Source organism: Neopsephotus bourkii, unplaced genomic scaffold (genome assembly GCF_033783945.1).
Source record: "Neopsephotus bourkii isolate Nb327-2 ecotype Australia unplaced genomic scaffold, CSIRO-AGI_Nbou_v1 NB_998, whole genome shotgun sequence".
NCBI classification, from domain to species: domain Eukaryota; kingdom Metazoa; phylum Chordata; class Aves; order Psittaciformes; family Psittacidae; genus Neopsephotus; species Neopsephotus bourkii.
Genome location: NW_026901490.1, coordinates 2137336 through 2162172, shown reverse-complemented (window position 1 = coordinate 2162172; position 24837 = coordinate 2137336). Strand labels below are relative to the sequence as shown.

At 36.4% G+C, this 24837-nt stretch overlaps 1 protein-coding gene across 7 annotated transcripts in view; it reads right to left on the bottom strand.

Annotated features, from left to right (window-relative positions):
- Nucleotides 1-24837, bottom strand: part of RPS6KA5 (ribosomal protein S6 kinase A5) — a 69369-nt gene that overhangs the window by 5238 nt on the left and 39294 nt on the right. For 5 of the 7 annotated variants that reach the window (XM_061359914.1, XM_061359915.1, XM_061359916.1 and 2 more), the window contains 8 exons: nt 22500-22583; nt 19216-19319; nt 10574-10724; nt 9239-9400; nt 7875-8000; nt 7025-7158; nt 3887-3980; nt 1438-1608 (listed from right to left, as the gene is read on the bottom strand). In XM_061359914.1, coding sequence (XP_061215898.1) covers nt 1438-1608; nt 3887-3980; nt 7025-7158; nt 7875-8000; nt 9239-9400; nt 10574-10724; nt 19216-19319; nt 22500-22583 — 1026 coding nt within the window. Of the gene's footprint in view, nt 1-1437; nt 1609-3886; nt 3981-7024; nt 7159-7874; nt 8001-9238; nt 9401-10573; nt 10725-12702; nt 12798-19215; nt 19320-22499; nt 22584-23290; nt 23419-24837 lie in introns of those variants that run through there. The other 2 variants (XM_061359920.1, XM_061359921.1) reach the window with 2 other exon arrangements.

The following is a 24837-nucleotide window of genomic DNA, read 5'->3' as shown; positions in this document are numbered from 1 at the left end:
AGTTCATGTGCAAACCTAAAATAGCAACTTTCAAAACAACAGGCAGGAAGGAGAAAAGCTGTTTAAGTCCAACTTTGTGAAGGCAATGTATTCTGCAAGCTGTTTGCTAACCCTTCATTACTTGGACTTCCCAGACTTCTGTTCTTGAACATGATGTAGAATTGAAGACTGCCTAATTTGCCATGCATCCAAAGCTCTGCTTTACAGAATCTGGCCTTTACATTCAAGATGGTAATAAGGCTAGAATGATGAGAATAGAAGAGAGAAAGGATTTCTGGGTTTTGTCCTTTAAATAATCAGTTTCAAAAGCTGTTTTCTTTCCTTGATGCTGTCAGCAGAAAAACGTTTTCCAAGAATCACATTTTTAATTAGCACATTAGAATTTGACAATAGCCCCTCTTCATTTAATTGTTTATTTAGTGCAGAGACTCCACTACAGATTTGTTTTCAAACACGTATTTTGGACTAATTCTGGAAAAGAGTTATATATACAACAGTTATAATACCAATACCTAGCAGACTTCTTCATCTGTTGAGCTGGGATTATGATAAAGGAAATAAGTTTGTAATATACCAGAAGGTATGGTACAAAAGCATAAAACATTGGTAAGAATGGTGGATCATTTTAAACTCCAAATACAAAAGCAGCAGCTATTTCCTGAGGTATGTAATCACCAGTACAACATCCTTATTGGATGAACTAACATCAAACTATACTATTTGTGGGCTAAAGATAATTAACACATATCGAGGCCCATTATTGTCATAGGAAAAGCAAATATGGGCTGCAGGAAGAAGAACGAAGCCAATGGTCAGCCTTAATATAGGAAAATGAATTGCCTGGAAGGCAAGCTGTTGCTGCACAAGAAAAATACCAGAACAAGAAACTACTGAAAATTACGTATTAAATGATTGTATCTTTTGGGAAACCACTAAACTCACTAAATTCAAATCCTACTTTTCGATTAGTTGGCTGTGTTAATTTGTGGTTCATTTTGCATTTGTCTGAGACAGAAGACAGTACAAGGGTGTTGCAGCTACCTCCAAAAGAAGCTCTACTGAGGGAATCAAGATCAAAGAAAAGGGGGAAATGTACAGGCGAAGTACCCAAGCAACATAACTCTGCTTGTGAGCCATTTCGTATAATAAATACATATTTACCACTATTAAAAACTGTCCCCAAATAGGCAAAGAATGTCTCTGAAAAAGTTACGGTGTAAACTGCTTAAAGTGAAAAATTAACTCCTAACAGCTGCTTTTACCTGTTAACAGCAAATTCTGTAGACATTTTTCTAAATAAAAGCGATTAACGTTTTATTAAAAATACAGAAGTAGAAAAAACTAATTACAACTGCAGGAAAAAAAATAACATCACATTCCAGATATTTAATAACGTAATGTCTGAATATATACATGTATATATGCAAGTCACTATACCTCGGGTTTCAGATCTCTATGGACTACTCCTACATCATGCATATGGCTCACTGCTGAAACAAGTCTGCGCATAATATGACTCGCTTCAGTCTCACTGAAATGTTTCTTTTTCTGAATACGCTCAAGCAGTTCTCCTCCCTTCAGCAATTCCATTACTAGAAATGTGTGAAGCTGAAACAATGAAGAAAAAAAAAGGTGTATTAGAAATTTAACATTACAAACCAACATTCATTCAGGAGCTAAATGCTATTCTGATAGGTTCTTAAAGTTTGAAGATATAAAACTGCTGCTCATAGTAATTCATAAGGCCAGTAAGCGGCACCAAATTGAATCTCAGATGACATTTTCCCCATCAGTCTCACTGAGACTGAATAATGTTGATGTCTTTCCCATGTCCACCCATACTTATTTACAAAAATGCAATGCCACCATGTAAAAGCATAAGTTTGGATAAGGGAGACAAAATGCCTTCCTTTTGGACAACAAAGCTAGAAAAAAAAAAAAGCAACAAAAAAATTCTGCTGTTTAAACCTGTTCAGATATAGGGATAAATTTCTATCAACATGCATAAAGAGTTAAGACTTTAAATGTTACCAAATGCTTTAAAAGCACTATGAAACATTTACTGTGAATTCAAAGATTATCTAGAATCTCTTCTGATTTCATCCCCTACAGAGAAGTAGCCAAAGCGACTCTATTATCAGAATCACAACATATATCTTCCCAAGCATGAAAGAGTATTTTTTTAATTAAAAAAGTAATGATTGTTTAGATGGTTCCTCTTTTCAAGACAATCAATAATCAGTGACTTCCTTGATTATGGCACATAATCAACTGCAATTCAAATGTCTTGCTATTAAGCAAAAGGCAGACTTCTCAGGATAGGAAAGTGAAGTTATTAGCATTCTCAAAAGGTAATGGATATAGGCATGGGATGGGTTCTATATTTCTTTCTCCAGAATGACAGTAACAAAAGTAATACTTCAAGCAAAGAAAAAAAAGTTCTGGGAAGGGTCAAAGAATGAAATCAAAAGAAACAGTCAGGAACAGGAGGTGCACAGTATTTAGGTATCAAAGAACACAAGCCGAGCTATGCAGACAGAAAGTGGCAAAAGAACGAAGTGCCTCCTAGTCACATTGCTAGTAATGCTTGTAAGATACCCTCTCATGCAAATTTTCTTCATGTTTTGGGAATAGCCAACAGGAAAGTCAGGAAGGATAAAAAGACTTTTCTCTGCTAGAAAACTTCTTGTGACTCATCAGAAGAGACTGCAACTCTATGAGTGGATTACTAATGTAAAATTTGATCAGACTGATATTGGAGCAGGTTAAAAATTGAATATATATTTTTTAAAGACAAACCACAGAAATGTCAAACCAGAAAATTTAGAGCTGTTTCAGTCTTCAGAATATTGTGCATGATTAATCTGGAAGATACCATCTGGGAACTACCAAGAGCAACTAAAAATACAATAGTTAGGCTGGTTGAGAGTAGCTTATTCATTTGCAGAGCAATCTGAAGAACATTTTTTTTTTAGATATTCCTGAGTACAGTAATTTTACTCAAAGGAAAATGAAAAAAGTGCCCTGTTCTACACATGCCTCATATTGTACATAAATGTAAAAAACTGCTTCCTTATCATTAAAGATTAAGGTACAGCTTTTTCATCTTCTCATGCTCCACATGAGCACCCTGCTGGGCCTTGTATAAATAGCATACTGGGATAGACTGGGATATGTGGGGAGGCAAGAGAGCCCATAACAAAATCTAGACTAGAATCACAGAGTAGTTTAGGTTGGAAAGTACCTCTGCGGGACAACTGGTCCAAACCCCTAGCTCAAACCAGCACCAACCTCTAAGTTAAATCAAGTTATAGCTTATTAGATGCTCTGGAGCTTGCATTATACTAAGAAAAAAGACAACTAAGGACTTAAACCCTAAACTAATCTCAGTATGTTTTCAAATAGAGGCACTACTTTCACATTTGGTAAGTGAGCAAGCTACAAGGTTATCTCCATTAATTTACTATTATGCAAGGAAAAAAATGAAGTATTTATGTAATCTTAATATGTAAAATTTCCAAATTATTTTACAAAAAATTATTTTTACAAATACTATTTTAAGATTCATGACATCCACGAGGGAAGGTGATTATCTATTCACAGGTATGGAAACTAGACCATGAATATAATGTATGACAATTAACAAAGTAGATCAAGGACAGAAATAGAATCCAAGACTCTAATTCTTCCAAATACTTTATTGATTTGGTAGAGTGACTTCAGAATGTAGAATGTAGAACTTCTGCTTCATCTTCTATACTGCCTAGACAAAAGCCCTAGGAAAAAAATTGTCTCCACTGTAACAGTATGCTTAACTCCTAAAAGTTCTTGGGAAAAGACATGGCAAAGTATTTGGCTAGTGCTGATTATAGTTTCTTCAAAATACCTGGTCCTGAAAAACTTCATGTAACTTCACTACATTCGGGTGTCCTTCGCAGAGTTTCAGAGCTGTTATTTCTCTCTGGGTGTTGGCTTCCATTCTGGAAAAATTGAGCAGTCATTTTGTACCAGTTTTACTGGGCAAATTTCACTGAGCAAATTATTACTCCTCTTTTTTTAATTACTTGCAATCCAAATTTTCTTAATATTACAACCACTTAAACACAATTAAAAGCATATTCAAAGTAAGCTCAGCAAAACTCTCTACATAGCCCTGCAAGTTAGGACATTAAAAACCACACCCAAATAAACAATGTTTTTGATGCAACTGCAACTTGTTGCAGCAAAAGCTGAAATGATATTATAGAATAGCTTCCATTTAAAACAAACCTTTCCCTGAGCCTAGGGCAATTTGAGTTCACCTCTGTTCCTACAAGTATTTATTAGTTCAGCTTTATCTTGAAGACTCAAATTATTGGACCAATCCTTTTCCATTCTTATAGGAGGCAAATACTCCCAATGCTGTATGGGAACTATGAACTCCTAATAGAAAAGAGTAACATTATCTACATATGAGCTGTGTCATACAAATGAACCCCTAAACAGGCCATTGTAGCAATATGAAAGAGATAAGAAGAGACTAGCTGAGCAACAAAAATCATCCCACAAATTCTCTTTCAAAACTGAAAGCTATAGCCAAAAAGTTAACATGGTGAACATTATAAAACCCATGTGAATGAGGACAAAATAGAACATTTTGATTCCCAGTAAATATGGTGATTTATCTCGGGCAAATAATGCCTGATTTTTTTTTATGTTTTTTTTTTCCAAAATTTTTCCTTAAGAAAGACTAATCAAGTGGTGACTTAGAGAATGGCCTCCTGGATAACGCAGATAGAATCTCTCTCCACACATGTTCTTAATTTTTGGTTGCATTCCCCACATCCCTCCATCCCCCAAGAAATTAAAAAACCTGATTCAAATAATCTTTTCCCCCTAAACTACTATAAGGAGAAGGTGGGCCTAGGAAACAGATGAAAAAGGTTCAGCATCATGAGCATCAACCTTTCTGCATGGACTTTTCTGAGTATTACCCCTCTATAAATAGTTAATCATGTCAGTTTTTAAACAGAAAATATCATTAAAAACAACTTAGAATCTCTAAAACAATAACTCAAGCTACTTTACTGTTTCATTAGCCTTCAGACACACAGATACACCTCAGATTGTTGGACGGAGCCAGGTCCAGCACTACTAACAAAGCAGCACCATAGAGGAACTCTTGATCCAAGCTTTCACTTCAACTATCATGAAAAGTTTGCCTAGGTGTAGGATTCACTTTTTTGGCACCTTTGATGGGCAGGAGTAAAAGACTGACTGACTTGTAGGCAAAGAAGTTACCGGAAACCTATTATACTTTTCCTTTTAGAAAGAGTTACTAGAGTGGTCCTCAGAGCAATATTATTTACTGTTTAAAAGCTTCTTACTGAAGGCTGCTTTGTGTCCAGCCATTCAGAGTGTGGGTTTACTGCTCCCTCTAAATACTGCATAAACATGCTCTGAGTCTGCTCACAGCCTGCAATCCTAAAAAAACAAACAAACAAAAAAAACACAAAACCCAAAACCACAAAACAAAGCTGCTTAAAAATCTCTACTGCATATGGACCACTTCTTTACCTTCATTTAGGCTGGTCCACCAGGATGAAGAAGAAAGAGCAGAAGAAACTGTATCATCTGGCAACATAATTTTTAAAAGTTCTATGGATAAAGTCAATACTACTTTGCTCACTGCTACCCACAAATGAAACAATGCATTAGCTTAAGATGACATGGGGATACTGGTCTGCAGCTCTGCATGCACCACAGAAAAAAACTTTTGAATGTAGACACAAGGCAGGGATTTCCAGAATGAAATACCCAATGCCGTGTCGACTGAATACTATGTGTCTAAGATCTCATTATAATGAGTGAAATTCTACATAATTAATCTTACAGAGTGAACTACTTCACTGCAAAATACACACCTAGAGTAGGATTCAGTGGCCTAAGCATAGGAGAGCCTGGAAGACCTCGGCCATGAAGACATCTACACAAAGGCAGTAATCACAAGACAGATGGGAACTGGAGGACAGAGAGGACACCAACAGATGCTAAAATGGTACGATGGAGATGCCTATGTTTAAGTTACTGAATCCCACAGCTAGAGTCTAGTCATTTGAATCTCTGTAAGGCTTCACTAATCGTTTTGAGTAGGCCTTCATTAATCATAGCACACCTCAGAAAACAGACTCAGACAACAATAGTTAGGTGCCTTATTCTTTGACTTACCCTATCCAAAACACATATGATGAAAGCTTAAGGCTGGTGGACAGTTAATTCTAGAGTCTGGAAAAACAGAGGTACAGCCTCTATGCTGGAGAAGAGATCACCATGAACTATCATTCTGAAGGCAGAACATCTACGCTTTCTCTTCCCTACCAGTATTCTGCAACACACTGGGACATATTTACTAATGAACACTGCAAAATGAAGCTAAGAAATCCACCCACTCCTCAAATAATCCCTTATCTTTATTTTTCTCTGGACAGAAACTGCTTGAAGTATCTATTTTGGAAGAAGACCAGATGGTCCCCATGTACAAAGCAAGTCAGCTTCTTCCACTGTGGTGATGCCATCAGGACACCCAAGAAACAAGACACAATTTACAACTCCATAGTCTAATCCCATTTTACACACACACAACTTGATCTGGGGTAACCTACACTACAGATCCTTCTTTAAAGCAATGTCCCAGGCAATCAACTGGGCTGCTTAGGAGAGGAAGCCAGCATAAGCCTACTTTCTGTTCTCTTACGTCTAGAGACAGGAGGCCCTTATACCTTACTCTGGTTAGGAGCAAAATTAAGGGAAATTAGGGTAGAATACAACAAGGAACCAGAGAAGTACTCTTTAGGTTTCTCCTTGTGTCCTCCCCAACCAGAATGACATTTTGTTTCGAAAGACTTTCAGAATCTTTTAAAGGCCATAAGATTAATAAAAGTTTCTGTAAATTCTACAAAAAGGAGATAATATAAAAGTTATTTTTCTAATCCATGGGTGACAATAACAAAGAAAATATTTTTATTGTGTTATAGAATGTTTATACCTTTTGCTAATTATTTTTACTGCATACTCTTGAGTAGTTTTCTTGTGTAAGCACTTTCGACAAATGGAAAAACTTCCTTCTCCCAGTGGTTTTTCTTTCAGATCCAGTTCATAATGATGATAAAATGGAGAGTCCTGTTAGGAAACTGTCTGTATTTAGTTCTGCAGAATACTTTTAGTATACACAGTCAAAAACAAAGAGTAAAGTTTTGTGAGAATTTTTTATCTACATTTAAAATTGTAAAAAAGCTCTCTTTTTGATAAAATATAGTATTAACTTCTATTTCATAAACCACATAAAATTTATTCTAACAGACTAAATCTTATGTTAAACTTAATCACTAAATAAATCATTACTAGTACAATAGCTAATAATACAAAATATTCAGACAAACAGGCTCAAAGATGGCTGTACATACATTTATCCACAAAAATATGTGCTTCTTTGAAGATATCACAATAGCATGTGCTCTTATAACACTTCACACATCTATCCATGCTTATGGGTGAATACAGCATAGAAGGAATTCTGATATAATTAAAGCAGCTTCAAAGGTATCTAAAATGTTTGGCTGAGTAAGACCTATCGGAAGTCAAATTACTATTACTACTATACTTCAGTCTTCTGGAAAGCTAGATAATCATTTCATTTTTCAGATTAAATTTAAACTACATCTTAATAGTACCACATGCAAATTACATGCTGCAATCATCTGAGGAGCCATTACAGAGAACAGATAATTTAATAATGACTATTTTGTAATCTGTAGTCTAGCTTGTGATTGCTGCTTGGAAATTTATATGTAGTTCCAAGATAATCAAATCAACTCAGCTCTTGATATTATTATTACCTTCATCATAGCACTTCTGGCAATAGTTGTAGTTCCAGGCCGCTCATCCCCAACATAAAACTGAAGAGGATCTACTGTAGCTGCATTGCGTTTAAACAAAATAGACGGTGCAACGAAAGAGTACCCCTATGAAATTAAAACATCAGAAAATAACATGGCTTGAAATTGTTGCACACAAACTATGATACTGCATATGAGGCATTAGAAGTTTCAGATTTTTTTTTCAAATAAATTGGAATTTTCATAGCGATACAGAAACTGTAACTATATCTTTGATGGGTGGAAGTTATCATTCTGTTCAATGTGAACAAGTATCTTTCTGAGATTAGTTATATGATCCTCCACAGTAACAGATAAAAAAATAATAATATAAAAATTCTGGTAAATTAGCTAAAAAAATGGCTCAGCTTCAACTGTATTGCAATATGATAAAGAGTCCTACTGCAAAGTAGCTAGCTTCCTAGAACACCTTTAGTTTAAAGCACGAAATAGTTATGTTGTGATCAAACCATTTTAAATGGCAAAACAAAATAACCTTCATATTAATGGATGTGCTCAGTTTGGGTATACTAACAAAAACAGCTATGACTACCACTGCGGGATGAATAAGAACATATTATGACATGCATACATTGCACAGTACAGTCAGAATTAGTACAAATCTAGCAAATTCCAAAATATGATGTTATATTCTTGTACACTAAGAAGTATTAAGCAGCTCAAACCCAGACAATAAAAACAACAAAGTACAAGGATGTGGAGGAGAAAAAGCAATCCAGACTGCTGTTCACCTCTGCAGCTTTGGTATTGAGTTGGCTGCACATAAGCTGTTTCTGCCTATTTGACATCCAGACTGTGCAGTCCACGAAGGGATATAGTAGTCTAGTAACTGAAGCACTCCTACAGTACCCAGAAAACCATCTTTCAGCTCTGCAGTTAGCTCCTACTTCCCTAGGAATACCTCAGCTAGAGAATAATGCGGGCACGGGCAAACTACATTGGTGCTGTTGAAGCTGGTACACCAAGCTGATGAGAGTCAAGCTGACAAGATTCTTAAGGTATGAATACTCAATAAAGGGCAGCCTGACTTTAGTCCAACAGGTAGGACACTCAGCTGGGAATGAAGGACATGCAACTTTATGTTTGCAGTAGGACTGCTTCCACCTTTCTCATTTTGCAATTGCTGAATGAGGCCCTGAGAACTAGTACTGTAAATTACATAGTTACCAGGAATTAACTTAGAAGGCAGGAAAAAGAAACAAAACAAACTAGCTATACACATGCAATTGTTCAATAAATTATTGGGTTTATTGGTTTTTTGTTGTTTTGTTTTTTTTTTTTATTAATGTGAGTTCTTACAATACCTGAAATATTCTTTCTGAAGTCTGAGGGGTTGCTGCAGGAGAATATGTTGGATCCATTTCTGTAAACTCTTCTGCAAAATTACTGACATCTAGCTCGTCTCTGATTACTGGTTTAAATGGAGCTGGTACTTTTTTGGCAGCTAAATCATCCCAATTCATATTCTAAACCAAACAAAGTAAAATAAGTTTGAATCAAATGAAAATTTAAAAGAAACAAATATTGGAAAGAGGGACTTCTTCAGAAACAGTCATAAATAACATTTGCTATCATCCACGGGCAGATGAAAAGCATTCAAATTCTGCCCTACTAATTTGCTTAGATAAAGGCAAGAAGTATCATAATCACTGGATAGTAAACAGAATCCCAAAACAAACAAACAAACAAAAAAGAAATCAACACAAATTCAAACAGTGGAGATAAACGAAAACAGCTCTTACATTTCTTGGGAAACAACATATTTTTGTAAGCCGTGGTGCATGCATGCAGTATCTTCAGTTTTTCATTGCTGATTTCTATACTTAATTACTAATCTTAGCCTCCAGAGCCCTGAGAACAAAATGCCTTCAGATTCTTACTTAAAGGCATGGTTGGAAGTAGAACATAAGCATAGATACAGTAGTTATGAGAAAGTGGTGCTATTATTGTATAGGAGTGGAACTGAAATGAAGTCAAGATTAAAAAGTTTTGTATAAGGAAAAAAAGTATCTTCCAAAACAATCAGTAAATAAAGAAAGTTCAACTCTGCTTTGTCAAACTCTCTTCTAAGAGGAAGGAAAATGAAAAGGAATGGAAGAAATTTGGAAGTTAAAAATCCAAGATATTGCCCATGATGAATGTTATAATAATTACATTGAAAATACTGATTTGAAAGGTTTAGTTTATCAAATTTTATCAAATATTAATACACTGAAATCTGAACAGAATTAAAATTTACTAAACAAGACTAAAGAATTAATTAGGAAAAGGAAAATACATAAGGTGTTTATATCCAATAGTGAACTTCATCAATATGCAAATTTTACTAACAACATTAGTGGCAAACTTTCCTTTAAAAAAACAACGGTGTTTTCCTTTAGACCTTCTGGTTTAAGTAACATGTCCTGGCTGCTACAAATAGCCAGAATACATTAAAAAAATTTTCCAACCCTTCTTGTAGTACACATAAAATCCATATACATAAGAACATGGATACCCTTCCTAATTTCAGTCCAAGATTATTCACGCCATTAACACACCCCTAAACTATTATGCAATAAAGCCAATAGGATTTCCTTAGACTTGGGTTTCAAAGGCACTAACACAGACTAAGTGGTATCTGGGGAGCTTTGTTTTACCTGGAAAAAGGGATGTTGTTTGATCTCATCAGCATCCGTGGGACCACAACCTAGCCTCTTCTTTGGGTCTTTCATCAAAAGACGCTGAATTATATCCTTTGACAGTGCACTCATTTCTTGTGGATAAGGTGGCTCACTTTTTAATATTCTCCTGTAAAACAAGTATTTGCTAATTACTTAAAAATCTTAAAGAGTTACCATTCTAATGGTAGCATTTAACTTTCAACTTAACAAAAAAGTATTTGAGGAGATAAATTACATAACTTAACCCACAAAAGAAAAACAAACCTCATTTCATACATACTGAGGTTACTGTTACTATTTAAATAAAATCTCGTAACTACAACAGGTAGCTCTACTGAGAGATCAACTTGATTAAAAAAACCCAAAACCATTTCTAATGTTACAAATTATTAGAAAATAAAGATAAAAAACACACTTGGGTGTTTGAGGTTTACCTGCACCTTACATATTGTGTACAATGCTCATACAGAATGTACTTCATATGAAGATCTACAAAAAAGGCTAGGACTATCTAGCTTAGGCAAATGGGGAGTTTAGGATCTGGGCATAATGCTCCCTTCAAAATGATGATCAGTGAAGAGAACATGGATAGGGAGCTCAATGTCTATTTCAACACAAGAACTAGAAGCCATCAAAGCTAGCAGAATTTCAAAATCTTGGAAGCCTAGAGGAGAACGACATTTCAATACCTATCTCTTATATGAGTAGCCCCTGCAGTCTTACACAAAGAGGAAGGGTTTGGCTCTGGGTGTTGAAATTTGGGGGGGGGGGTGGGGAGAGAGAGAAAGGAAGTGCATACTTGATTTGTGGGTGAAATGAGTGGTGAAATACAACTTACAGCAACTTTTTTGTCATACAATCACAGAATGGATGAGGTTGGAAGCTTTCTGAGTATCTCCCAAGAAATGACACTCCACACCTCCCTGGGCAGCCTGTGTCACTATTCAGGCACCCTCACAATAAAGAGTTTCCTGATCTTCAGAGCAAGCCTTTTGCATTTCAGTTTGTGCCCATTACCTCTGGTCCTGTCACTGGGCACCACTGAAAAGAGGATGGCACCCTCTTTTTTTCACCCTCACTTCAGGCATTTATATACATCGATGAAATCCCCCTGAGCCTTCCCTTCTCCAGGCAGAATAGTCCCAGCTCTCTCAGCCTTTCCTCATATGCTTCAGTACCTTCAAATTCTTACTGACCCTTTGCTGAGCAATTTCCAGTATGTCCCTGCCTCTCTCGTACCAGAGAGCTCCGAACAGGACCCACTCTCTCAACTGCTGGTATTTTGCCTAATGCAGCCCAGGACACCACTACAATTTCTTTGCCAGAAGAGCACATTGTATAACTAGGTGTCTATACATGCATACTCTCAGTGTGGTTACTTCAGGAAGCATGACACGTAGGAGGAGGACTTAAGAGTGTCACCACTGAACACACACCAAAAAATTTTTAAGCTAAGAGAGACTGCAAGCCTGAAATTATATGAGGCTGTGGCGGCACTAAAATCTTAATTGTTACAGGTCTCTGATAAGTTGATCACTGCACGACATTCCTAAACTTCATTTAAAGTTACTGCATGACATCCTTAGATTCAGCTACCTCATGGGAAAATTTGTATCTTGAAATACACAACTTCTTGGATAATTCCTAAAATAGATGCAGATTGTTTCCTAAATAATCCTGTCCTGCCAGTGTGGAAGGACAAAACCAAGTTCAATATGCACATATCCCAGGGTTTGTTTCTACTGACACTGTATCCAATTTCGAGCGAACAAAATGACACAGCAAGCTAACCTCCTGGTTTAAGTAACACTGAAATGACTTAGGAAAATACAGCTCTTAAAAAAAAAAAAGAAAAAAAGAAGTAAGACAAAATTGAGTTTTAAGATGGATTACATCTTTAAATGATGTAAGGATCATCCACAGTAAGGGTCTAAATTACAGCCACTCTGCTAGCAGAAGTAACAGCAATCATAAAGCCTTGTCTTCAACTTCTGGACACAATTCACTTCACAGAGAAGGAGAAGAAAGCACAGTACTGCCAAATGATTTCTTAATTAGGGATGTCAATACCAAATTTAAACATCACTAAACAAGAGGATTCTTACACTGTAGGACTGGTGAAGAAGTTAACATTCAGCCTCTTCAGAAATCATCCAGTTTCAGAAAGGGGAAGCAGGTAAGGAAGTAAGAAAGCCTTCCTGTTGTAAGACAGAAGACAGGACATCTTGATAGCAAAATTACTTGATTTACAGGAGGGCCAACAAAATCTACAACATCTTCTTAGCGTGGAAATCAGTTCACTTAGAGGAGTCAGAGAAAATATATTAACCTTTCTGATGTGAGAATCAGAAGGGTATGTAACAAAGACCTTGGGAAGAGACAAGTTCTCTCTGGACTCTCAGAAGTGAAAAAAAAAAAAAAAAAAAGACAACCAACAAACCCAAAACCAAGTATTTTTTAAAAAGGATTTCTAAAGCAATGGGATTGAAACTCTGGGATGTCCTTAGAATCCAGAAGATAAATTCTTAAGCATTTTCCTATCTGAAGAATGTCAGATATTTCAGATTACCAAATCAGATGAAATTTTGAAAATGTCTCTGAGAAAAGATGTTGAATTGGGATGATTAGTAACATGGGTAACAGAACAAATGAGCACAGTAGTGCTGCTGGTCCGTGCTAGCAGTAAGATTTTTGCTCATGTCTCAGGCTTCTGATGCAAATACAAAGAGAGTGAAACAAACATAAGCGGTGGAGTGTCTTTTACAGAACTCTGCACTGCAGTGTACCAGAAAATTCTTACCTAAAAGAAGTACTTCTGCAATAACACTAGTAAGTCTGTGTTAGCCAGGATGCTGATAAATGATGGAAAGTGGCTCGGTGAGCATTTCTGCCAGCTCCCTCAGACACTCGTGGGGATTCCATCCATTCCCATGGACTTGTGTGTGTCTCAGTGGTGTAGCAGGTGATTGACCACTTCCCCTTGGACTACGGGGGCTTCATTCTGCTCCTTATCCCTGTTTTTCAGCTCAGGGGGCTGGGTACTGGAAGAGCAACTTGTCTAACTATTAAAGACTGAGGCAAACAAGGCATTAAGTACCTTGGTATTTTCCTCACCCTTTGTCACTGTTTCCTCCCTTACAGTAAGAGATGAAGATTCTCCTTTGCTTTCTTTTGTTGTTAATGTATTTATGGAAACGTTGTTATTGTCTTTTATGGCAGTAGCCAGATTAAGCTCTAGTGGGGTTTTGGATCTTCTTATTTTCTCCTTGCAAAACTTGACAACACCCTGTCCTCCAGAACTTCTTCCAAAGGCAATAAACTCTTTTTTTTTCCCCCAAGTTCCAGCCAAAGCTCTCTGTTCAGCCAGGCTGGTGGCCTTCCCCGATCGCTTATCTTTCGACCCATGGGAACTGCCTACTCCTGCACCTTTGACTTCCTTAAAGAATGTCCATCTCTCCTGGACTCCTTTGCCCTTCAGGACTACCTCCCAGGGGACTCCGTCAACCAGTCTTCTAAAGAGGCCAAAGTCTGCCCTCTGGAAGTCCAAGGTAGCAGTTCTGCTGATCCCAAACATTACTTCTCTGAGAATCAAAAACTGTAATTTCAATACCTCTATGGCAAAGTCAGCCTCCAACCATCACATCACTCACAAGTCCTTCTTTGTTCACAAACAACAGGTCCAGCGGTGCATCTTCCCTAGTTGGCTCCCTCACCAGCTGTATCAGGAAGTTACCTTCTACACCCTCCAAGAACCTCCTAGACTGTTTTCTCTCTGCTGTACTGTATTTCCAGCAGACAACTGGTAAGTATTATACTGAGGGATATCTACCATTTGTTGACCTTCTTAGAGCTCACTGCAGAGAAGGCAGAATTTTGTCATGCTGTACAAGCAGACTCCATGTAAGATGCATTTATACATGCCAGTGGCATTAGTTCAGAAATACTTTTGAGGTTCATAGATACTATAAAATATTCATGATGCTCTGGACTGCTTCACAGAACCACACTATAAAAGTAGTGAAGAATGAAGCCAATTTCCTTAGAAGTTCCAGGCACTACTTACAATTATAATGGAATTGAAGTATGTGAAGCTGTGTACACATTAATTAGGATGAAAAGAAAGCTGCCAGAAAAGACAGACCATATGGGATCAACATGTGGAAAAGCAGAAACTAGTGAAAACTAATCATGCAGCTTGATCAAGTAAAGAGAGTCTGGCTTCAGTACCACACCACTGCTGTAACAGTAACCCATGAAGTGTTGAGAGAGGAAATAAGCTGCATGTGTCAAAGTCCTTCCTGGTATGGCTGGGCTTCTCAAAAGAAGCTACAGCCTTTAACGTCAACCTTCCCTTCCTTTTCTGAATCACCTCCACCCCCTAGTATAATTCATGCTTACAAGGATCAATAATAGGCAGAGAATAAAGAAAGGAATCCCAGTATACACCTACTATGCATCTTCCCAACAGTTTTGCCAATTAAAGGATTCTTGCAGAATCATGGGCAAAATATCTTCATAGCATCTAATGGATGGTCACATTTCAGCCATCCTCCATGAAGTTTAAGTGAAGTCTAAGCAACTATGTCAAATAAAGAGCACAGGCTGTTAGCATTAGTGTGTTCTACAGATTATTTTATAAATGCATATATGTATAAAAATGGAGAAAGATAGATCTATCTATTCATAACCCTAAAGGTAGAAATATTTTTTAAGCTGCTGCACGACAGCAATATAATACCCCCAAAACTTCATGCTTATTTTAAATCCCTGTAGGTATGTCAAGTTCCTAAAAAGTCAACCCCCTAAAGTGGACTTGTCTTTCAAGTCAGCACTACAGATAACCCATGACCAAACTGAAAATACTGAGTTTGTAATCAAATCCAGCCCTTGGCTATGCCTTTCCAAGATGGGGCCCATCCACAGCTCTGCAGCAACGGAAGTCCAGAATTCTCAAAATGAATTGGAAACAAGTGAGAAGAGAGAGGGCACACTAGAAAAGGAGAGTTACTTGAATAGTTCTGTGATTTTTTTTTTAAATGAAGTTTAATACTCCATAACACCAAATATGCGAACAAAAAGTTTTCAGAGACAGACACAGAGACATAAGCAAGTGCAAACTTTAATTTCCCTAAGTTTCACTTGCCATGAAAGAGGAGTCCAACAGTTGTCAAAAAAGTTACGATAAAAGAACTGAATACAATCCCTTATCAGAAAGAGTGAAAAAGATACAAACCACAAAGTAACTGTTTCTGACAGAAGAACTGAACTGTTAGGGAGATACTTCATAATAAAACTGTGGTCACAGTTAACAGCAGATAGCCATTGTGCTATGCAAAGGCATACAGTTATATAAAAATATCTAAAGATTACTTCCCACCAAGGTAAAATAAAGAAGGACCTGGATTCACTTAGAAGATGACATTTTTCTTTAATTTCAGAAAAATCAAACGCCATGGAAACTATGCTTTCAGGACTTGTGACTGGGTAAAAGAAAATTGAATTCTTGAAGTCTGCTGCAATCAACAAATTAAAGTGTATTTAAGTTAGGGAAGATAATTTGCTTAGAGTAACTCTGCTATCAAGAAAGACATTTATACGAACTCATATCTCTCTGTCACAGATAGTGATTTCATTACTACTGTTAACTGTAAATATCTGATGAAGTTATCTGCAACTCGGATTTTCATCAGTTTAGAGAGGAAATGAAACTAGAAAGATCAAAGATAGCCACAGAGAGAATCTGGAACCCATTTAATTATAGGTATAAAATTACCTAGCGTCTGCATCCCAATTCAACAGAAAAGGTTGTAAACATCATTGAAACAATTCATAATTAGAAAAAAAATGACATTAAGTGTAAATTGCAAATGTACCTTCAATGACAAAATTATCAAAGAAAAGGAAATAAAGATCACAGCTTCTAGGCCAGACAGGCTCAGAGTAAAGATAGGTACTGAAAATTCAGCTGTTACTTCCTGAAAAAGCTCAGTGTACTCATGCTAGCAGTAACTAAAAGGGGGGGGGGGGGGGGGGCATTTCTGAAAAGCCATGAATCTGGTAATTTCTGAATTTAACAAGGTAGCATGTCAGGAAGGGCCAGTCATTTCTTTAAGGCATGCTTTCAAGCAAGCAGGTCAACAGCTTCCCAGTCCACAGCGAACTCTACATAGCCCTTTTCAATCCTCAGAAAAGGGGTTTCTTTCCATCTTCTCTGAGATGTGCTTCTGCTCCCTTCTCACCCTCTGCTTTTGCTGCAGGTGCACTACAGCCTCCTGGTATCTCACATATTATGCCTGCTCTACTCTACCCTCAGGGAAATCCCCACCACGCTCCCATTGCTCCCCAAGGCACACAGCAAGCACCATTCCCCAAAAGGTTCCACATGACTCTGCAGCAGCCAGGACACAGAAAAAAAAGCAACATTATCATATGCTAAGCCACTTTCTTAAAAAGAACATAACATTCATTACATAATAAACTGCAAACACACAAAATGGATATCATCCAGGACAGAAACTGCTATCAACGGAAAGGATTTGGAAATCATGGGTCTTCTAAGCACTGAAGTAACAGAAGATAGATGAAATAATGTCTGAATAGAATCACAGAATGGTTAGGATTGGAAGGAACTTTAAAGATCATCTAGTTCCAACCCCCCTGACAAGGGCAGGGGCACCTTCCAATGCAGTCATAGTTGGGACTAATGAGATTTCAGCTATATAGTAGGGGCTTCTTAGAAACAACAGAAAATAAGGAATTAGATCTATCAGTCCACCACTGGCATGAACAAGACAACACCAACACCACCACCCACCCCCACCCCCCAAAAAAAATCTTTTTGTTCAAAGGTGAATTATTACTTCCTTTAAACAAGACCCTCTTGAAACATCAACAGGAATAAACCTTCTATATGTAAGAAAGAACACCGCAAGCTGAGTTAAGAAAAGGCTTTTTCCGAAACAAGATGACTGGGGAACATCTTTAAATAAAGGAAATTGTAAGAATTTGCCTTCTGAATTTATCAAAATAAAAGCTGAAAGATTACAGGATTGCTGTCTAGAAATGTGTAGCATAAACAATGACCAGAACAAAAGCATACACATTAGCAACAGAGTAAATTTGCCACAACTATATTTAGATCAGAAATTAGGTTATTAGCCATCAGAGGATGGATGCTGACAACCATGCAGTTTCTCAGCTTTGAATTTAATCTTAAATTACCAGAAAGATTAAGATACTAAAAATCATATAAGGACCTACCAAAAGACAGTCAAATTCTGTGGAATACATCTCTGAAGTTACCCAGTTTTGGGGAAGAGTAAGATCTGCAAAACTAAGGTCAAGATTCTCTCTAAAAAAAATGGAACCCCTTCACAGTTCCATTCAGTAAATCTCAGGAGTCAAGTAAGCAATCAGTAAAATTTCTAACCCTAAATATGTCAGAAATAATAATAATAATAATAATAAATTATAATGCCAGCACAATAACCAAAAAGGTGAAGCTCTGAATTTTGTTTTATTAACTGATTCCGCTTCCACACACCTCCCTCCATTTTTTCCAGTGGCTCTCTTAAGTTTCCTGTTCTCATAGAGACCTAGATACCAATAAACAGATCTCAACCTCCCAAGAAGTTGCAAGATTCAGAACAGAAGTAAAATATAATACCTAAATAATTGATGTATGTTTTGTTGCCATTATAACCTTAAGTATCCAGTGACTTCAGGTGAGGATCATAACCACAGTAATATATTCCAGTAGGAGCAGGACTATTCTTAGTTTGGGGCCTGGACTTAAAAGCTGATCTTGACAGCAGTAACTTATTTGTGCAATTTAAGCCCTCAACTCTCCATTCCAAGAGAAATCCAGTAATAAGAAATGCTAATTTTTGGGGGGAGATTTCAGTAACATGTTTTGGGAAAGCTTATTGCTTTGCCTTTTTAAAATGCTCCAGTGCTTTCCCATGGGCATTGAAAACAAACCTTTAAAGTGTAAGGATTACTGAACATACCAAAGCTGATAATCAGGAAAAGTTTACATGTAAGAATGGTATAGGATATCTCATTTCCATATGTAACATATTCGTTTATTCTCAGATAGGTGAATATTGCTAGAAAAGATCACATTGTTTCACATTATACACTAATAAAATAAACAGTAAATGTGACAAAAAGGTGGTAGTAGTACATCCTGAGAGTTGAAATCTGTAGCCTGATGGAGAGATCTCACAAGAGCTAACAAAAATCTCACTAGCTAAATACACATTTCATTACATATCAAGATCTTGAATGTGATAATTCTATTTAGATATATTTCATTTTACTTCCTTTTCAACAGTGAGCATGCAGCAGTGCTGAATATCTACACAACTGTCATTTCATTGCAGTTTAAATGAAACAGTCTTATGTAAAGGTCAGTTGCAATATTTCAAAAACCTGCTGAGGTTAATAAAACCTATATCCTTCTAGAAGTCATTCTGTTAAAGAGAAGAGGAGCACCTAAAATGTTAGGCTGGCAAAACTTTCTTCCTAAATTTTAGATTAAAACTCCCACAACATATATATTCTGGCATAAGCATCACTGTGAGCAAGCATGTATATTTTACTGTTTTGGATCTTACCTAGAAATCTCTGCTTGAGAATTCTTCTCTCCATCAACTGTAAATGGTGATGCTCCAGTTAATAATTCATACATAAGAACACCAACACTCCACCAATCAACAGCCTACAGAACAACAATAATTGTATATATTACGATACATTGCAGTAAAGTTGTTAACAAAAGAAGGAATTAAACAATGCACCTCGAAAGCAACTAGCAGTGGAAGAGCCCACCTATCAATACAAAGGATACACTGAAGCATAAACAACTACAGTCCTGACTGGAGGTATTTTCTAAATTAATTTTGCTTTGCAATCTCTCCACTTCAACTAATTTCTCAAGCTGAACTCTTACCACTCACTACTAAAGTTACACACACACATGCACCCTGCCACCAGAATTCATTTTTATTTGTGAAGTGATAAGAACTCTAAAGAGTACACAAATTAATACAACAACTTAAGCCTTACTAAGAAGTGGTGGAACCTGAGCTTTTAGGAGCTTGAGAATAAAACTAAGGAACTTTCAAAACATACAGTTTAAGAGCACAGATCACGGTTTATCAGGGCACCCAAAAATGTGATGGAATTTTATCTTATATTCTCTGGTAACAAATGTGATCTTTGGTTTCCTGTGTGTTGGTAACATTATTTGTGCCTCTGATACATCGTAACTTACAAAATATTTTTCTCCTAAAAGAAAAGATATTGCTATGAATAATAAAGGAAGTAGTTTAGTAATTTCAATAAAATTAATTTAACTAAAGGTGTTTCAACTTCTCCATTTTACTTACAAGAAATTTACAAATCAATGCAACTGAAGTTTTGTTTTACTTGTGTTGACAACAGTAACTCATACAGGAAGATAGTTCCTGAAATTATGACATTTCAGGTTTTTGGCTTCAAGATACACAAAATTGGATCTTTATATATTCAGCCAAGTGTTCAGAAGAACTGACTAAAGAAGTCTCCGTACAGTCAGTAATTATTTTTGCAAATACACAACAATCAGAGAAAACAAAGAAAAAAAATTCTTGGCATGTGTTTTTCAAATAGAAAAGGAGTATCTGCAGATTCAGAAATGAAACTTTAAAAATATAAAACCTGAAATAATAGTCATTCTTTTAGACAAACAGTAAAGCTATCTAGAAGAGATCACAAATCAAAAACATTGATAAGAGCACAGCATACTAAAGCAATCTCATTTTACTTTTTTTTTTTAAGATAAGATCTTTGAGTTGCTAGGTACACAGTAAGTACAAAATCCACTACAAACCTTCTAACACTGCATTACAGCACATCACTAATGATGGGGCAAAGAGCGTGTGGGGTAAACAGCTACCATTACATACATAACTGCAAATCACCCTTGCTTATCAGCTAACATTTGGTATCAAACTGCAAAGCTATTGCTTATAGAATAATGTATGGCTTTGCACTACACCTAATGGAAGATGAACCAATCAAAGTAACAGAACAGAGATTCCTTTTTAAATCAGCCATAGTAGTGAATTGCTAAGCACTTCAGAGGCAGAATCAGAATTCAAAGTGATGCATTGGAGAGATGCTCTGAAACTTGCAAGATTAATGCAAAAAACAGAAGGTAGGAAAGCTTCAATTCATAAGTTCGTAAAACTCAATTTTTAATAATGACTAGGCAAGCAGTACAGTAGAAAAAGATGCAGCTGTTATAGTGGAATACAAAATAGGTGTGAGACAATGACAAAGTGAAAAGACAAAGCACATTCTATTTTATGCTTAAAAGAATAATCAGGGAAGTAATCATTCTGCTGTACTTCAAACTGACAACTCTCAGTTGAAACACTGTGCCTACTACAGTGCTCCCTACCTGAAGAGATATACAGGAAACTAAGACCAAAAGGGACGCAGAATGTATAAAGGAAAAGAAAGAACCTTCCCACACAAAAGTCTGAGTCCAGTTAGTCTAGAGGTTATGGCGCCATAACACTTTCCAGTGCTTAAAAAAGCTGTTGTAAGAGGAACTGTGATCAACCATATTCCATGACCCCCACAGAAATACAAGAAAAAGATATTATATATTCCCTAAAACTTCTCAGTATAGTGAGCAATCAAAGAATTTACCTAGGAATATAGTAGAATTGGAGAGTAGGGTTTTTTTTTGTTTCAAATATCACCTGTGAATTAGGGTTGCCCTGATCTTTCCCATCAATTACTGACACTTTAATTCGTAATAAAACTTGAGCCTCAAGCTAAACAAAATTATTTTTTTTAAATCTGAGAACATTTATAACATTTATAACCCAATCCATGCTTCAAAAAACGTAAGATATCTCTGATATACAGAGATTTTAAATTTTTTTTAAATATATCTGAATTAACTACAAACCAGTAATTTTTCCACTCTGAACTTAAAAGTTTTATAATTAGAAAGAAGTGTCTGATAAGTATTTTTGTCCCATTGCACATTTGGAAAAATTTTTTAATAGAACACAAATAAGAATTGATACCTTCATAAATATGCCTTTTAATTAAGATTAAAAACTGAAAACATAATGCATTGATGTTTTTAAATGTAGGTAGTAATCTATGTTAGGACAACCTGAAATAAGGTATATCTAAATAAGACACTATCACATTTTACAAAAACCTCTCAAACTGAACAATAGTGTTGCCTAAAGAGTTAATTTAGATAGAACTGTTGACTTGTTGCTGTTGGTTGACAAAAAGCTCAACATGAGCCAGCAGTATGCGCTCGCAGCCCAGAAAGCCAACCGTATACTGGACTGCATCAAAAGGAGCGTGACCAGCAGGTCAAGAGTGGTGATTCACCCTCAGTACTGTGATCAGCTCTGGGGCCCCCAGCAAAAGCGGGCCACAAAAATGATCGGAGGGCTGGAGCACCTCTCCTACAGAGACAGTCTGAGAGGGTTGGGCTTGTTCAGCCTGGAGAAGGCTCTGCGGAGACCTTAGAGCAGCCTTCCAGTGCCTAAAGGGGGCCTACAAAAAATCTGGAGAGAGACTTCTGACAAGGGCATATAATGATAGGACAAAGGGGAATGGCTTTAAACTGACAGAAGGTGGATTTAGATTAGACATTAGAAAGATACTTTGTACTGTGAGGGTGGTGAGGTGCTGGCACAGGTTGCCCAGAGAAGTTGTGGCTGCCCCATCCCCGGCAGTGTTCATGGCCAGGTTTGATGGGGCTTTGAGCAACCTGGTCTAGCAGGAGGTGTCCCTCCCTATAGCAGAGTTTGGAACTGGTTGATCTTTAAGGTCCCTTCCAACCCAAATCATTCTATGATTCTATGAACTTAGAACATACCTTGTCATGTCCTGTGTCTCCCCCTCTTACAATATCTGGAGCCATGTATTCTATTGTTCCACAGAAGGAATATGCTCTCTCATTCTAGGAAAAAAAAAAAAAAAAGAACAGGAAAAAAATAAAATTCACATAAAAAAAATTTGTATTACACAAATCATATGGGACAGATATGGCTAACAGTTCCAAGATGCCGGTAGCAATTCTTCTCCAAATAGCTCAAAACTGCTAGCTAAATCATATTCCATCATATGTAGAGATGTTATCACATAATGCTACAGAATGCATACAGTCTTCTATGAAAAGATAAAATGTCATAGGTTTGTGTGGCAGTCTAAGGTAAGCACACAGAAATTAATGTACTGGAATTTTACAAACTTCCCCCTAAGTCTTAATTATCTGCACATTTCAGAACTACACAAGATTCCCCAAGGTAATATAGACACACATTCTGAAGGGCAGTATCAATAGTCAACAAATGAAACCTTCTAATTAAAACGAACATTTCATTGTAAGATATGCAATTTGACTAAACTGCATACAAGATCCTTTGGGTTCACCATATTTAGGAATCTATTATGACCTCTAGAAAAGTAATTTTTGTTTGTAACAGATACATATATAAAACCACAACATTCTCTCAAGAAGAGACTTGGAGAGAGGCAAGAGAAAGAAACAGAAAGACAGAGTTGTAGATTCCATTTTATTCTACACACTGAAGTTATTGCCTTGATTATGTTCAAAACTAAGCTGCTTTCACAGGCATGTATAATTGTTCCCTGGTAGTGATTTACCTTTGAGGTCAACATGAGGTCATGCTGTACCTTGCTAATGACGAAAGCACATGTGTTTGGGCCATGCAACATTGTTCCTCCCTTATCCTTCAAGCTTCTAGCATTTTGGGGAGAGATCCTGACAGGTCCTTTAAAGAAGAGTGTTCAAAAAAGCAAATATTTCAAAAGTCAGGTTTTACATTTGTAGATTCAGATTTGGAGTTTAAAACAGGTGCTATATAAGAGAATGTACTATGCTAATGAGAAGCTTCTATCACTAGAAATAGTGCTCAGTGCTACCCTGAGGCATAAAAATTAAGCAGTCCAACAGCATTTTATTAAAATACATATACTGTGACTGGTTTGGAGGGACAAAATTCTGAGTTCAAAATAGTTACAGGCCTCATTTTGATCAAATCTTATCTTGAAATATTTTCTGAGACAAAACCATAAAATAATAAACTTTTCACAATTCCAAAAAATTTCTTTTGACACAACTATTATTTCTCTTTGATTATCTTTTCCTGTACCTGTTATCTAAAAGAAAAACTGTGATAAAAAGCAAAAACAAAAAAGAATTTCACAAATTCCTAGTCCCTGACCCTGGCATTAGCTAATCTAAAGCTATTCATATATCCCTCTATTCATTTTTCCTTCAGCTGTGAGGAGGGAGTGGGGAGAAGTAAAAGAAGGAAAAGAAAGGAGAGCGAAAAATATAAAACACTGTTCTTCACTTGCTGCCTCTCCAAAGAGTAAAGATTATGCAACCAAGCTGAAATTTACGAAAATAATTTATAATCCTAATATATCAAAAGAAAGGAATGGAAAGTATTAGCATTTAAGTTAGCTGCAGGTTCAGCAAATCATCCACAAAATTATGTCTTTTTTTGTCCTCATGTTGTATAATAAAGCTAGGCTATAAGAACTACACTGACAAGAAACAGACTGGGGAATCATCTGTGAACATATACAGTGGTACAGCAGTGGTACAGCAGAACTCTTACCATCTCAGGTATCTCCTGCTGCTGAAAAGGCCCACTAAAACCATTTCAAAACAAGCAGAATTATTAGTAGTAACTGTTTTGAGAAACTCTATGTAATTGGTGGTTCTGATTTTCAATTACATTTACTTTTAACCTTTTTTTACCTTTAACACTCATTATAGCTTTTGATATGACAGATGGAATTTATGAAACAATATTTGCACATTTATTTTATTTCTTTCTTAAATTCAAGTCTTAAGTATTTTCTGTTCTTTGTAAAATTCAGTGTTTAAAACCCAAAAAAATAATTTTTGAGGTTTAAAAAACTTGGTGTATTATTAAAACTATTTCTTATAATTAAATTTCAACGTGAAAAACTCATACTGCAAGTCACAAACAGGCAGTTATATGTTTGTGATAAGGTTTATAAGAAGTCCAACTTCTAATGCACACAGGTAAGTACCTGTATCCTTTAGCTATTGCTTCATTTTGTAGAACGTAGAAGTGGCCTACTGCTAAAATTCAAGGCTGAACCAAGCCAAGAAGCAGCAGATGATTATCACAAATTTAGCAATTTCTTAGCAG